The sequence below is a fragment of the Opisthorchis viverrini genome (assembly GCF_000715545.1).
Source record: "Opisthorchis viverrini unplaced genomic scaffold opera_v5_23, whole genome shotgun sequence".
NCBI classification, from domain to species: Eukaryota; Metazoa; Platyhelminthes; class Trematoda; order Opisthorchiida; family Opisthorchiidae; genus Opisthorchis; species Opisthorchis viverrini.
The window spans coordinates 1,750,329-1,767,244 of record NW_008751679.1 but is presented as its reverse complement, the minus strand read 5'-3'; the positions used below and the strand labels follow the sequence as shown (position 1 = coordinate 1,767,244).

General features: G+C 44.0%; 1 protein-coding gene across 1 annotated transcript; it reads left to right on the top strand.

The window, feature by feature from the left end:
- Window positions 1–6,137: 6,137 nt before the first annotated feature.
- Window positions 6,138–15,775, top strand: T265_02033 (hypothetical protein; the record flags this gene model as incomplete). The annotated part of the gene is made up of 5 exons (XM_009166181.1): window positions 6,138–6,255; window positions 12,618–12,801; window positions 12,831–12,960; window positions 14,300–14,472; window positions 15,622–15,775. 5 exons carry the CDS (start codon window positions 6,138–6,140, stop codon window positions 15,773–15,775), a joined length of 759 nt encoding a protein of 252 aa, XP_009164445.1.
- Between the last annotated feature and the right edge of the window lie 1,141 nt (window positions 15,776–16,916).

Sequence of the window (16,916 nt, the reverse complement as noted above, 5' to 3'; positions counted from 1 at the left end):
AAAATGAAGGAGCCGAGAGCGGTTCCAACATCTGTCTCACCACCCAAGTTCGCAGTCCAGGCTATCACAAAGTTGCCACTGTGTCAGTGGACGCTTTGAAACCTCAGCTTTCTTTCCGCTGGTATTGCCAATAGCAAATAAGTTACGAGAGTCGTAAGGTTAGAATTTTTCTATCCAAAAGTTCACGTGTACCCACTTTCCGGCCCAGATTTGCATTTTTCTCGGAGTTGAAAGAAGGTGGTCCCATCATCTCCGTTTATAGTCCAGTGTCAGAGTCCTCATATTGAAAAACGAGCACATGGACTATCGATTTTCGCGGACTGTGGGTAAACTGACACAGGAATGTACAGAAATGAGAAACAAAGAAAGAGATAGGATATGGACAGCGAATACTAGTGATATTGTCACATGACTGGATGTTTGAACTCGATATACAATCAAACCAAAGAGGTGGAGTAGAGTACGTCGCTGTTGGAGTCTGTTGATGCAGACATTCAGAATCGGTGATCTTTATGGACAGATACACTGGGCATCTGTCTCGAATCAACCTCAGCACTCTCATCTTTGCATACTAACCGTTCAAGTGTTAATTGTTTGCCGAAACCCGTTCTATCATGCTGAGTCAGACGGTGCACAGAGAAATGGCCTGGTGCCAGTATCCTGATGCAATCACTGCTTGAGTGGCAACTTGGCGTAAGACTAAAAGCGATGCCCCATGTGGGTTCATCACGTAAGTCTGGTCACCGCGATTCAAATCAGACCACTTCAACACTCATTCACAGGCCATTCAACTCCCATGAATACATGTTATAAACAGGAAAAGGTATGTTTACTCAATGAAGTGAGAACTTCTGTTTGTCTCATGAATATGGGTAGACAGGAGGGCATCTAGTAAACTTTGAACGTTGGTTCCAGAAGAGCTTGATAAACAATCGGTAGTTTTTATTTGGACAGCGTTTCCCTTTTGACACAAAAGCTTCATCAGGCCAAGCGAACAGGTCACAAAATTGGCCAGGTTATAAGACAGACGGGGAACCAATCAGTAAGTCCTCTTCACACTAGATCAGTGTTGAGTGTTAATTAACGGCTCTTGTCGGCTAGTGTGGGTGCCAAAATCTTGAATGGATGGGTTGGAGAAGTTCCAAATTAGTTCCCATCGCTTTTCGTTCCTTACTCTTCCACCTCAGGGTGCTTTACTTGATGATTCACCTCAGGTGCCACTGGTCTTTGTGGGGTTGTGAGTTTGAGGGGAGTTGAGGTCAAGCGGAATTCAGATGATGACCACTCTTCATTCTGATGACCTCACACCAACACGTGCCAGCCCAAGTGACCCAAGACCGTTGTCCGCACGCTAGCCAGTTCCACGCCTTCCATCCTGTTAACGCTGGGATGCTTGGCGATTTCTACCCCCTCGGCGATCAGTCTGTGTGACGTGGACTGTGGTCCTTGCCCCAAAACCTCAACATTTTCTAAGTCCATTTTGTGTCCTGTGTCCAGTGCGTGTCCCGCGATTGCCGAGTCTTTCAGTAACGCTTAATATTCATCTGCGTTTCTTGGCGGCCTGTTTATTTTTCTAATATGCTCTCTAACTCAAATGTGTAGCTCCTGACTGCACCAAGGTCTATATAGGACAGACGGCTTGTTTGTCCTATGAAGATGGGTAGACAGGAGGGTATCTAGTGAACTTTGAACATTGGTGTTGCTTGTCTGCGGAACCAAAAACAAGGATTCGTTGTGTGCTAATGCTGAGAAAGTCTCTTCATGACATAAGTGTAGAACTATCCAGGTAGGCTGTTGACAGAAGGTAGAAAACCGGCCACCATCCCGCACGGCGGCCGCAAATTATTGGAGGTTGACCTACTTGGTTTGTTTGAGTACACACCAATGCCTGGCATTCTGATATGGGAATCAAAATGAGGGGTGTTTCAAATAAATGCCCACAACCTTTCCTCCAAAATTTAATCGGGAAACAAGCGTTGCTTGGTTTGATTATTAGTAAACATTTTGTTCCCTGCGAATCAGGTTGTGTCATAAAAAACTGGGGCTAAAGTCATTTGGCTCTAATTATCAATTCGATCAAAAAATGTCATGCATTATGCACTACCTATTCGACCTCATTCGTACTGGATGTGGTGCAGATTTTCATAACCAAACCTCCCATGTAACATAATTACATCTACCGGTACCAATGTGAATGTTGCATCAGGTTTCCTCATCTCGTCCCTACAAAAACAACCCTCTATGAAGAGTTTCACACCTGCCGGACCTTCATCAGATGTTGGCCGATAGCTGCGTCACTGGATTTCTTCTGAAGTATCATGCAAAGAGACCAACTGAGCTGAAAAGACCCGCTTTATGGAAGTGATAGTCCTCTGCGATGGTGTTCGACATTGGGGGATCTAGTGAACTGAACTCACTCTTTTTGAAAGATACTCCCACATGCACAAGAATTTGATTTTGACGAGAGCCCCAGCTGAAACGGAGCGTCATAAACACGTGACTCAGTTGGGTTCAGCCAGGCATCCTGCCAAATCCAAACTAGTGAGGAAATGGGTGTATTCGTCAAATTTCGTGCGGTTTCGGTTCAAGTAGAACATAAGGTTGACTGAGGGGAAACTCAGGGACTGCGTCTACCCGATGAGCCCAAAGAAGAGCAAAACCGGTCGTGGGTTGTCCATGAATAGTTTCCTCTACGAAAATCAGTTTCAATTACGCGTGCCGAGCGCCTGATAGAGAATTTCGTCTCCTCAAACACGCCTTTGTCAACGGTTGGTCTGGATGTTTGTCGTGAAAAACATTTCCGGCACACGGATGCCCTTCCGAATTTTACTACTCACGACAGTGTCACACAGTCCCGACTCAGATATTTTCCCCGAACACCGGTATCGATAGAAGTGAAGCTCTACCGTGCTTTCCTCCATCTTTTTACATTTCACCGGATACTCATTTCAGATTTGGTGATCGAATCAATGTCTACCCCCGAACGAGAATTGTACAAGACTCAAGGCACTCCGCTCAAATCTAGCATTCCTTTCTGCTCAGCGCAAACGTTTCGTCCTAAAGGACTGAGTTGGGTTTTCATGACCAGCATAAGCTCATCGAGGCATCCATGCAACTGAGATTAGACATGTGCATGGGACATCAACATTCCAAGTGACCTTCCTTTTTTAAAAAGTGTTGTTATTTTTTATTTGTGTACTTGCTGTTCTAAGATCTAATCAAATGCATCAAAGTTCCTCGTCTTTTGAAAGAATTCATTGGCAGACCACAACAAATGCATAAAAAACGGCTTTTTCAGTGCCGTTCGTTGCATCTGACCTCCTGGAAGCAGGCAGATTACAGTGAACTTAACCTCAAAAAAAAACAAGATTTAACATCCAAATTCGATTCCAACGATCTGGGTAAGAATCCTCGCAGATGCTACGTAAAACTGGATGCTCGTCCCCCTTTTGGGGTGTCGTATGATGGTCTGCAAACTGGCCCGACAGTCCTATTCCTCCAGGATGATATCGACTTCAAGAGACTGCATGTAGCGTCACACCCGGCTTCGCAGAAACCCAATGAATCTGACTCGGATGAGGAACAGTCGATGCGATTTTAGATTGGTTAACTCTGTTCACCCGCACTTTGTTTGCTCATGAGTAAACTGAAGTGTCCTCTCGGAGGAGAAGAGGGACTTTCAAGCACGTGCAGGCTGAAATTAGAGTTAAATTGTTTTTTAAGCATGCATTAGAGTAGGTGAAACCCATCGTCGATTTCATTCCATGTGCTTGAGTTCGATTGGTGTAATATTTTCAAATTATCTGATAGCTGTAGACACATTCACCACGATCTGTAGAAATCGGGATTGCTGTACTACTGGTGTGACCAAACCAATCCCAGGGTGCTTTTCAGTGCATTCTGGTCGTTCAAAGTGTGAGCACTCACCTGAGTTCCGCCGATGCCAAGGCTGTTGGCTACAAACATGGTTTTAGTTCCTCCGAGCCATCGTGATCGTTGGGCCGGGGGCGAAGCTAAGTAAAGACAGCCGATCGTGCCGATTCAGGCCCGAAGGTCAACAGTGAAGGTGGCGATTCACCTCATCACATAAAAATGTGAACAGAGTCGCGCTGCTCTCTACTCCGAAGCTTTTGCGATAGCGCACAGTTGCCCTGAAGTTAAGGCAAGTAGCAAGCTCCTAAATGTAACATGCTTTCAACTAAGAAAGGAAGAGTGTAACTTGCGCGTGATTCTAGTTTTACATACCTTCTCCAAAAGTGCTGTGTTTTGGCGCTATCCCCAACTGGCACACTTTCAGCGCTGAATCTTCGCAATTGGTCTTTTTAACGAAACTACGCTGATAGGTGCAAAAGGTTTTATTAGTTGGCTGTCCCGTAAACATTCACCTTAAACAGGACATGAGGATTATTAAGCTTAAAGGGACTGTTTATCGCTGATACCACTCGACCTCAATGTTCAGTTATCGAGTTTCCTCGTACGACAAATTTGACCTAGTAACCTTCCTTATCAGAACATTCGCTTGCCTATACGGAATTCTCGAAACTACTCGGAACAGCGAACTTCCGGGCCGTTTCAGCTAGTTTTCAATCCAGGACAAAGTCAGCTAACGTTTATAAAGATACCGTAAATGAGTGTGTCCCCGTCTGGTGATTGAAACAGAACAAGACTCCACTTAACAGTGAAAATCCTATCCTTGAAGATGCACCAGAAGTCGTGTAGTACTTTCAGCCAAGTGCTCTCTGTTTTTGTTGGTCACTGGCTTTTTAAGCCGGTTTTTCCACCCATTAATCCACGGTTATTATTGGCAAACTATAGCATGCTCTCTACAACCCGATTGTTGAAATCCTCATCTTCATTGTCTGCACGGGGCAAGGGGAACACGAAGCCATGAAAGCATGATGTTCTTGTGAATAGTAGCCAAACCTTTCGCACGTCAAAGGTGACCAGTCAATCCTTTTATCTTACGGGCACCCCTGGACGTGCACGGATGCACACTTGTACAGGATGCCCAATAAAATTCTGTGTGCGGCCGGTCATGCCTCTGAGGCCAGTCAACCGCACTAACGTAGTGGAGTTACTGTCTTCTTTGGAGGTAAATCACAGCGACTTTCGTATGTCCGTCACAGCTAGTAGTGGTCTTCTTAATCAACATATCTATCCTATTTTTCAGTCACCCCATCCATCTAGGCAAATGGTCCACTTCTTATTTGGAAGAGGTTATTTGCAAGTTTCATTCTGGGAGTTATGGTGAAACATCAGCTATGATGGTCAGATCAGCATTGTTCCGGGAAATTTTACAGTATCGTAGGCTTATCTCTGAAATCTCACAAAGCTGCACGAAACCGAAAGTTACTTTGTAGTAAATCTGGGGAGCTGGTGATACCAGCATTCAGTGTTTTGAGCAGTGCGCTGTTATCTCATCATCATCATCATCATCATCGCCATCATCATCATCATCATCATCGCCATCATCATCATCATCATCATCGCCATCATCATCATCATCATCATCGCCATCATCATCATCATCATCATCGCCATCATCATCATCATCATCATCGCCATCATCATCATCATCATCATCGCCATCATCATCATCATCATCATCGCCATCATCATCATCATCATCATCGCCATCATCATCATCATCATCATCGCCATCATCATCATCATCATCATCGCCATCATCATCATCATCATCATCGTCATCATCATTATCATCATCATTGGCGGTATGACATCGATGTCCAACACTGGTGCTTCACTGCCGTACAGCCATGATTTATTTGAAAGCCCTTTTATGGAAAAAAAGGATAAAAGTGGATGGGGAAGGGGCTTATTGATAGCTTACTACAATCAGTCCGAGATTCCCACACCTTCACACACTTATTCAGGAAATCTGGGCAGAAGCTGACAACAAGAACGCCACTGACATCGGTTGGCAGCCATATCCCTAGTTTCTCCAACCGGACGGAATGGGGATCACACTGTCCCCATCCTGGAAGGTGAGTAGCACCAGCAACACCCAAACCTTTTGTAATCTCTTTCATATCCCTCTGTCAGGTCTAGGGTTGGCCACCTCTCTCCTTCCGCCACTGTGAAATGGGTACGGAAAACAGCACTCTCTTAGATAAACGATGGTTCGACAAGCGCCTAACCAACGCAGCTTCTGGTGCTGGACACACTCTTCAATGAAAGTCCCCTTTGCAAAACTGAGAACTCGCTTTCTAATTGGCTCGTTACGGATTCGTGCTGGTACCTGGTAAAACAAGTATTTAATAATGACCCTAGGTATGGCACTATTACTCTGTTACTCGTGGCACTAACTAGAAATGAAAGTTATTGCTATGTGTTCTCGTCACGTATGGTCGCAAATTGTATTCACGGACGTGGGCCGTCTGCGCATCCAAAAACCGCTTTTGTGTGGTCGCGAGTTAACTAGTTAACACACCAAATTCTCTCATTCACATGCTAGTTTGGTTTTAACGGTTGACTCAACTGGACCTAGATGAATCTCTCGTTTCAGCAACTTCATGAGCAGTGTGGAACATTTAAAGATGAGGCATCATTTCATGTCAGATTGTGAAGCCAGCAGGCTTCCCTGAAGACAGTAGCTAGCGACAAGGGCTGTGGGCACTAATGAGCAACAATGATCGAATTCAACGGGAAGAGGTATTGGGGTCCTGAAAAGCTCTCGTGAACAGCACTTATTAAGTAGGCAAAGTGAAATCGGACATGTTCCCCTTCAGTAAGCGGTTTTATGCTGTCGATCGTTTCTTCTTCAAGGTAGGTGCGTGCTGGTTCTATTATTTCAAAAATAAAATTCTTCTTTTGTCACCCGTTCATTGAGGATCACAATCTAAAAGTCGGGGACCCAAAGGAACTGTCGCGTAGTTAACAGTAGAACAACTGCATCCCCACGTTCTACCAAAATCGACACTTGGAATGAATCAACTCTGGAATCGTCGCACAGCTGTGGAAACTATCATAGCATTTCATTTTGTTCGTTTGATTATTGTCACATAAATCCATAGCGCATACGTCGTTTTGTTCATTCTTGAGGACTCTGACCTGTAGCAAATAAGTTTGAGTGCAGCCATTATCGATTAACCCTGTGCACTGTCTGTAGACACTGTAGCTCCACAAGCTGAACCGCTGATACCAGAGTTGTTTTTAGGCTAAGGTTATCTATTCAGATCAGAGGCTCTAAACAGCCTGTTGGCACCAGCCGTCGAACTACACAGTTGTACAAATTTTCTGGAAAGCCCACAATTCCCGATCGAATCATATCAGTCAATGATGGGTTGCAGTCTACAAGATGGGATGAGTACGTCAGTCCGCGAGTTGTGTATCTTCACTGGACTCCTTTGTGCCATCCTGGTAACAGTGAAGTTGTGGGTGACCACTCGTATTCCTTAATTGAATCAATGCTCACAAGGACTGGTGAGAAGGCAGTGCCAGAATACTAAACGAACTCGGCCTAGCATAGACTCACTAAACAATCAATACTGGTTTCGAGGGCACAGTGGCTTACCCAAGAAGCGACTGACCGGAAGTTATGCTAGTTTGATTACTACTGATTTCTCGACTGCTCCTGGTTTAAACTTTACAGACCTGTCGAAAAAATATCGCGGTCTTTGTGCGGAAATATACAGACCGATCATAGTTTGGTACTCTGTATTAATGACTACACCCTAAAAATGCTTCAGTTCTATCAGTTTTCAGGAGAAGGCTTCCAAATGCAATTCTAGCTCAAATGTGTGCTACAGGGCAACTTGTTCCAGGTGTGTTGTTGGCGAACCCAGATGCTACCAAAGTTGTATACACTTGATTTATGGCTTGCATTCTGCTAAATTCTCATCTAAAATACACTCAATGTTTGACAAATACATCACCTTTCCTTCAGCTTCGCTTACACGATAAATTTTACCAAAAATTCTATCGGATCCCAAGTGAAATGAGAGTAGAGAATATCAAGTAAGATTGATAAATCTTCACAAGTTTTGGAAGCCTTCTTTTCTACATCTATTGCGTCATCTCTGGATGGCGCCGTGACGAGATGGCAAAAGCTAATCCCGATTTATTATGAGATTATGGGGAAATTCCCATGCTTACGGCTTTACCATATCAGCATGAAACAATAGCGTTTTGGGAATTTATCCCTTCGTTTATTGAATTTCTCATCACTGTCCTGTAGCACCTTATCTTCCGGACAAGAAGAACGGTTTCTTGCAGTGGTCTTCGGAGGAAAATCACATTGCTGTCTTGGTCCAAGTTTAATACTAATTGATATGTACTGCGTTCAGCCACTAACTGAACAACACACAGCATATTTTCATAAAGGGAACTACTCACAAGGTTGCTTAAAACTCTTCGACAGCCCACGACAACAGTGTAATTTGGGTTCAAGTAGATCATAAGGTTGGCGAAAACTCGGGGACTGCGCCTACCTGATGAGCCCCAAGAAGGGCAAAACCGGTCGTGCGCTGTCGACGGATTTTTAGCAACCTTGTGAGTAGTTTCCTTTATGAAACTATACTGCGATAATTCGAATATCGTGCCGACTGAAACATGAGGCGGCCCGTTTGCAGCACATTCAGTTGTAGAACATCATAAAAGAGAGAATTCAGTTAGTCTCTCGTGAAAAACCAAATTGACTTGCAAATGAGTGTATTTCTGCAGAACACAGCATGTTTTGGAGTGTTTCCGATGGGAGGTACTCAATCCGCCTCAATCTAATCAGTGATATCAATCGAGTGAAAATCGCCCACGAAACGCATGACCACTAGGAAAGTGAATGTTCTGCATCCATCTGAGTGTTGTCCAATAGTGAATAGGGGTTCACACTACCTTTAATGGGGGATTTCGGTAGCACCGACGATTCATACTGCGGGAAAATGACCCTCAAAATATGTTATGTTAAAAATATTTTTTTAGGTGAACGTTACTTACGAGGATGAAACATCCTGTCTACAATGCTTGAAATAAGAACTATGCAAAATGCTCGTTTCTCCGAGGTTTTTTTTCCACAAAGTGTTTTTCCTGCCCAAGCGTTTGAAGGCAGTGTTTGCACTTGGCAAAGTATCGAAATATTGGTAGTGTTGGTCCGTTTACTGGTAGTCATTCTGTCTACCCAAGTTGGCAGCTGTCTTGTAAGACAACCGTTGACCAAGACAAGCATTCCGTGTATCAGTGATTTTGACAGGCTTGACGTCCTTCTTTTTCAGGCTATCATACCGTGTTATTTTGCCCCTTTCTCGAAAGTAGCCCCAGAATTCTCCTTGAATACTAATCAGCCCTTAGAAAGAAAACCGAGAAGCTCCGCATCTCCCACGACCCCCTTTATCTCCCCGTTTCTTCGAGATTCCTGTCGGGTCATCTCAAGATTATCATGGATATCTTTCTGAAGCAAGCCTTAACATGGAGCAGTTCAGTTCGATAACTGACTACAAGGTTTTAAACCATCTGTTTTCAACAGCCCAAGAATCAGTTTCGTCATTCTCTTTCGAGCAAACCCGGTAGGCACGGTCCCCGAGCTTCCGTCAACCCCACGTTCTACTTGAACCTGAATCGGACGGAATTCACCAAATGCCCTCATGAACTGTCAAAGTGTTTCCGACAAACTTCTGAGTAGCATGTTGCATCTAGACGGTTCATTGTAATACCTCGACTCTCGTAGCAAATGAAACATGAGGTGGACTTTGCGCAATACGTTTATTTGAACCAGTGTATCAGGTGGGATTCCGTGTAGTCTCCCGTCAAAAATAAGTCTGCAAGCGGCCGCACTTGGCTGATTCCGTCTAATTTGGGTTCAAGCGGGGCATAGGGTTGACAGAAACTCGGGATCCCGCTTACCTGATGAGTCTCAGAAAGGGTGAAACCGTTTGTGGTCCATCAAGCCATTTTCTGCAGCCTTATGAGGGAAGTTTTAAGTCAGGACAACAAAGAATTTAAAAATCAGATAGCTTTTGTGTCCTCCGCGATGCATACTTCAAAGCACTTATGGAGCAAACTTTCGATTATCTTCAGTCGTGCTGAAAGGTGCATTTAACAAAAGGACTACGTATATGATATTGGACAGATTATCACATGACTGATCTAGCCCGTCAAAACTATAAAGATGTATGAAAAGGTAGAAGCGCAGGCAACCTGTTTTCTCGGGATGATCGAAATCCATAAAAAGCGATACTCTGACAGTGCATGATAGCACAATAAATCTCGTATAAACGTAAAACCAGGTGAATAAGCTTTAGCATGTGACTTAAAGAAGCAATATGCTGTCTTGCCTCAACAGCTGCCCAGGCAGACGAGCCTGTTGGTCCGACCAGCACCAACCCCGGTTTTTCAGCATTGTTCCGGACCCGACGAAGAATTTTCGGGCTACATTTGGTCGCAGTTTTCGTTTGTTTTATCATCGTTAAGACCTGGAATGTTGTGAGCTTTCCAACTCCGGCCACCTGTTACACAAATCACCTGCAGACAGTATCCCAGCTGTACCAAGGTCATCATCAGTCTACCCATACGGTGCACGATGCCCAACGTCACACAGATGGTATCTAGTTGCTTGCCCGTTCTGGCATCTAGAAAAAGGTATTCTCTCACCTTACTGCAAAATGAACAACTTCGAACAAAGTACGGAAAAGCAGCACCGGACTAACCGAGTGAAAAATTGCTATAAAAGTCTAGAAATGAACTGCAGTTGACCAAGTTGGCTGCGAAATAGTTTTCTCTGAACTGCGTACAAGCTTGACACCTGAATTCGAAAAATGGTAAACAGTTATACGGAGTGAAAATATGTGATCCGTTCAAGTTGATTTAAACTGTTTGCCAAAACTGTTTTCATTCCTGTACACTTCATCAAATATGAAGATGATCGACCGAAACCCTTAATTTTGACAGCAGATGCAACTGAATCCAGCTGAATCTCTCGTTTAACATGCCCATCATCCAGCAAATGTGCTGCACACAACGACGCTTCATGTCTTATTTGAGATATCACAACAGATTATCCAGACGTAACACACTACTCATGAGGCTTTTGAAAACTCTTTGAAACGTTTTCGGTAACCTTATGAGTAGAGTGTTCCGTCTCCAAAGGACTTTGTACGATCCGTGACAGAATTACAGGATCATTCATATCTTCCTTCACTACTCCATGATTGGAGGTAAATTGTATTTCTTCAGTAGAAAATCAACTCCACCTGGGATCTCATAAGAATAGTACTTTCTGGTTAGATGGTATCCATACACGAAAAAGTGGAAAACGGTCCCCATAACGTTATAGGACCACCACATACTACCATCTTGTGACAAGGGAGAGAGATAGTTTCATTATGCTTTCTGAAGCTTGCGGCGTTAAGCCTACCTGAATCATTTAGCAATGCGTTTACTAAGTGTTCGGGACGGCCATAAACTAAGTTTGGGATCATGGATGCTTGCAGCTTTATGCGCTCGCCACCCTATGTTCTCAGTCGGTTGGAGATCACCAATGTGTGTTGACCAGTCCAGCGCCCTCATAAGACGGAACAGAATTCAGCCTTGGCGTGAAACTCTGCGTTCCCATTTTTGGCTGCTACCCCCGCCCCTCCTACTCAGACAGCGAGAGGAATTATTGTGTTTTCCGATTTCCTAACGTATGTACCAGTCCAAATAACCATCCAGTAGTCTTTTCTCACAAGGTTGCTGAAAACTCTTCGACAACCGGTTTGACCCTTCTTGGGGCTCACCATGTAGGCGCAGTCCCTGAATTTCCGTCAATCTTCTGTTCCACTTGAACCTAACTTGCACGGAATTTGACTTACACACTCATCTGCTTACCAACTTAGTTTTGACGGGGTACTCACCTGGCAACCAGCCAAATCTCTGGTGTATGATGTTCTTATGAAAATAAACCGCGATATCTCGAATATCGAACCAACTAAAACATGAGGCGGCCCTTGTGCAGCACATTCGGAAAAAGAATATCGTAAACGAGAGATTCATTTGAGTCTCTGGTGAAAACCCAACTGATATGCGAATAAGTGTACTTACCGAGATCTATCTAACTTGGGTTCAAGTGGAACATAAGGTCAACGGAAACTTGCGGACTGCGCCTACCTGATGATCCCCAATAAGGACGAAACCGGCCGTGGGCTGTCGAAGAGTTTTCAGCAACCTTGTGAGAAAAGACTACTGGATGGTTATTAGAAAAGGACACCTTCTGAATCACTGAGTGCACTAAGGGATCCAGAATATCTTAGTAGTAACAGTTCAACCATTATCAACATGCCAGAAGCGTTCATCACTTAAATTAAAATCCAGATGTTGTCAACGTGCAATAAACGAGAGACAAATGAATGTCTTCATACGCACATAAATGACATTATCGCTGGAAACAGAGACCTGATAGAGTCTATCCTGATATTCACCCACATAGTGTGCGGCACAAAGGTTGGCTCGAGCTTCCGTCAAGAAGATGGTCAAAAGGGTTTCCTTTTATTTTGATATAAGTAGCCTCATATTAATTGTACCTTAGTTTTCTTCACTTTCGTTGGCATTCTTGTACTCAAGTAACGTGTGTGTCAGGCTGTACTAGGGATCGTTTTGTTGTATGACTGAGGCGTGGCCTCTTAGAGCAGCAAAACTGTGGCCTCTCCAGGCCTTCAACGCTTGTTGTCGCAGAACCATAGTTCATGTAGAACGGTACCGGCCGATCCGCAACGAGGCAATTGGAAAACGAGTGATCGGTCGTGAAACGGGGTCTTCGATCGAAGAATGCGTCCAGCATCAAAAGCCGCTGTGGCTAAATCATCGTTTGTCGAAGTGAGTGCTGTTTTCCGTGCCCAATTCAGAGTGACGCAAGCAGAGAGGTGGCCAAATTTTGACCTAGTAGAGGGGTTCGAAAGTGGTCACGAAAAATCTGCGAGCTGTGGGTGCGACTTGTCCTCCAGAATGAGGTTCGCGTCATCCTCCCTGTGCACGGTTGCAAAATATAGTCACTAACCGGCATCATTGGCGTGGTTGCTGCCAATTTCCATCCACCATCTGAACGAGTGTGTTGAATTGCAGGTACCCCGGAATGATTGTATTAAGAGAGCACCAAATCCCTTATCCATCCACTTTTACTCTTTTCTTCAAATGAATTACGTTTGTAGGGGAGTAAAGCATAAGGGGAGAAAACCGATGTTGTGCTGCCGATCGCGATGACGATGAGATTGGTGATGACCCTAATATTCGAAAGGATGAAACTCGGTAGATTTATGCCCAAAGTGACGACAATACCGAACATGTGTTTGATTTCAGACTTCAGCTCACTGATATCCTTTTATTGTAATGGATTGTAGATTGCTTTAGTGAGTAGTCTATGCAACCAACGGACAGAACAAACTTTTTGTAACTTATGAAGGGAACCCATCTTTCAGGCTAGCAGCCGGCCTGCCAGAGATGCTCAGGTCTGTGCTGTCACTCATCTTCGAACTTAAAAGTGAATTTGATCACTCGGTTCATGCATGCATTTTACTCATTCGCTTACAGGACGTCGAGCCCAGTGACCGCAAAAATAATAGATGAAAGCAATCAAAGACTGCTGACCCATCGAATCGGGCATAAGTCTAAAGGCAAACGCAAAATTAGGAAATTTCCTGATAAAGTGATGAGATTATATAAAAATATATATGTATTGTTGTTAATTAGGCTCCAAGTTTCACCAGTTCTCACACTTTTCATCATTTTTCACCTGGACTTCTCCAGCCAACTTCTGAGTATAGTTTCTTTAGCTGTGTATGGGAAAAGCGCGATCTTTGAGTTCACGAAACTTCACCTGCTTCATTGGGAATGTGAAGCTCCCGAAATGTGGGCAACCTGGAAAATTTGGCTTCTCAGCTGCCACATCCCTAAACAAGTAGGTTGACACAGTTGTCCCGACTCACGGCAATTACCTCAGGATAGTGGGATTACTTAATTCACAAATTTTGTACCAAAAAGAAATACAGAGGAATAAGGTAGGTGGTTTATACGTCCACTCCCAGTAATACAATCTTCCAGTAGGACAAGACACCAGTGTGATAAACTGTGGGTGAACGATGATTTACTAAGGAGCTCCTGATGGATGAGTCGACGTTAGCACAATAAGCATCAGGTTTTTAGTAGCCAACCCAGGTGGGTAGAATAGTAACAATGACTTTAGCAGTATCTGTCGCCTTGCCATAGCTAATACTGCTAACGCGCCTTCACGAATGAACTACATCTGACTTGGCAAAAAAATTAGCTTACCCCATTTCGGGTATTCACTATTACATCCTTGTTTTTTGTTCTTATTCAGTCTGAGATATGGGAGATGAGTGGCGTGATGGTTCAGTGGTTAGAGCGCGAAGTTACTGACCAGAAGGTCCGTGGTTCGAATCCGACCTCTGCATCTAGACTTCTCCTGTCTTGGCTTGGGCAACCTGGCAGTATCCCAGCCCTCGGGTGGCACGGCAGCTGTATACCAAAAGGGTGCTACTACTGAACGACTATTTTTTAGGGGAGATTTGCAAAAGCGATGAAAATTGGATCCACGCCCCCAAAATTAAAGGAAATACTCTATCGTAGACGGACGAAAGTGGCTTTAAAATATTAGATACCGCTAGAGCTTCGAGTCCCAACACCCTTATGAGAAAACGCGCCATCCAGCAGACCAGTAACCTTAGGAACTGGGTCCTGAAGTGGAGAATTCCGCGCATTAAACTGGTTGGGCATTCGAAGTCTCACGATACAGTTGGTCAGTCCATTCAGATGCAACTACACAGACTGGCGTAAGCTGTGGATGTACCACAGGTAATCAAAGAAGATCAAACCTCCAGAGTTTATGCACATTCAAAACTGACTGGTAACTGAATGCCTGAATTTTGCAGACTTCTGCAATATATAACCACTGTGACAGAAAATTCGCCCCAACAGCGCTGTGATGTTTGACTTCATTTAGTACACACACACACAGAGTGCAGAGTACTGACAACCGTAACACAAGCGAACGACTGGACAAAACCGGTCGCTCGTGTTCGATCTTCGACGAGGCCTTCACACCGAAATTCGCCTAAAGACCTTTTCCCAGAAATAAAGACGTAAAACCCACTACATGGTAAGCGAAACAACTGATCTGTCTGCCACTAGCTGATAACCAATTTTTCAAACTCTCAAGATGATTACTGAATGACGTCGGGTTTTTTGCTTTGACATCAAAATTCGAAATACTACCAACTCATATTCGTTTGTGATTGCTTTTTTCGCCGATGTTATGATCACTTGCTGTTCAGACGGACGAAGCCTTGTGAGCATAAATACTTGTTCACCCATGGTAAGCCTTTCCAGTCTGCAACTGGTTTGTCTTTCGCTAGAAGTAGAAGCCTCTAGATATAAATGTAAGAACAATCACGTGATAGCAAATTAATCAGGTGATCGACTAGTAAACCACCGTTGAAGCTGTTCCTTGGGACATTCGACACATTGAGGGGTAGTTTTTCCATCGTTTTGGGTAAACTGCTTCTCTTGGCCAAATCGCCTCTCAGAAACGACCCGTGAGACGTGTAACACAACTACGACAGATTTCTGTCATGAAACAAGGTAGGAAACCGTTTACTGTTTATCGTTGTCCCCCTCAAAAAGACAACTCTGGGGCAGATTGCTGAAGGGAAAAAGTCAAACAAATTTTTATCTGGAAATCATCGTCGTCAGAGAGAGTGACATTAGTGTTGACGATGACGGTTTACTTCTGTACAATCAAAAAGTTCATTTAATTATGGTTAAAGTCTTGGAGTGAAAAGAGGAGAAAAGGGTGGGTGAGTGAGTGGACCAGGTGTTGTCGTGCCGCAAACATTTTGACGTGCCTACACCTCCAATTACTCAATGAGAAAGTCTGGAAATAAAGTGGCAGCACAAACGTCGCTGATGTCGAATAGTCGCCATTTCCTGCAATGTCTCCAGCTAAGTGCACGGAGGGTCGTTAGGACCTCATCTTGGTAGGCAGGCCCACCGACAACACAAACCCTTTTGCTGAATCGAACATTATCTACGAAGCAGTTTACACCATTCTGAAGGAGGTACGCAGAACAACATTGGTCTCGGTAGACAATGTTCCGGCACATAGTCAAGCTACCACAGCTGACGGTGTCAGGTTTTTTCTGCGATTGAAATATCTGCTGCACAACCAAATTCCCGTTTTCTAATTACCTCGTTACAAATTCGTTGACACAACATCTGACATCAAAAACGCTTCAGAGAAGTTTAGAGAAATGCCTTTGTTACTGCTAGCAACTTGCCATTCTTCCAAAATAGCGTTTATTATGTCTCATCTATACATTTGTAAATATCGAGCAGTCAAGGGCAGTTTTCCCTCGCATTCGAATGCCTCAGTCAGCGACGCCTCACTAGCCATTACGTCACCAACTTCAGTTGACTGATCTCATCTGTCTTCGATTTATTGTTCGAATTTTCCAATTAACTCAGAGGGGTCACCTTTTCAATTGAAAACAAATTTCACGGAACGCCCACCTACGATTTTTCATAAATAATCAATGAATCCATTGCAGGAATTCTAATTGGATCCAGCAAATTTGCTGTGCAGAGCCTTTCTTCCCAACTGGAACTTATCATGCTGGCGCTGAGTGAATCGTTAAGGACAAAAGTTCCAGTGTACCCAAGCTCCCAGGAGTTTAATCGCACCATCATCATCATCATCTGTAGCTTGGTGTTCATCGAATTCTACGTGAGAATCATCAAAACCCTCATCATTCGACAGTAGTCTAGTTGTTTTGACATAAACAGCTCCTGGCTAAAGCAAGGTCCCAAATTTTCAGTGTCTCGTCCCCTGAGTTATGAATAGGCTTGCCGGGTCAACATTCATACACACGGGGCCGCAAATAGGTAATCAAGGCGACTTTGCCTTATGTGTTTGGAAGCCA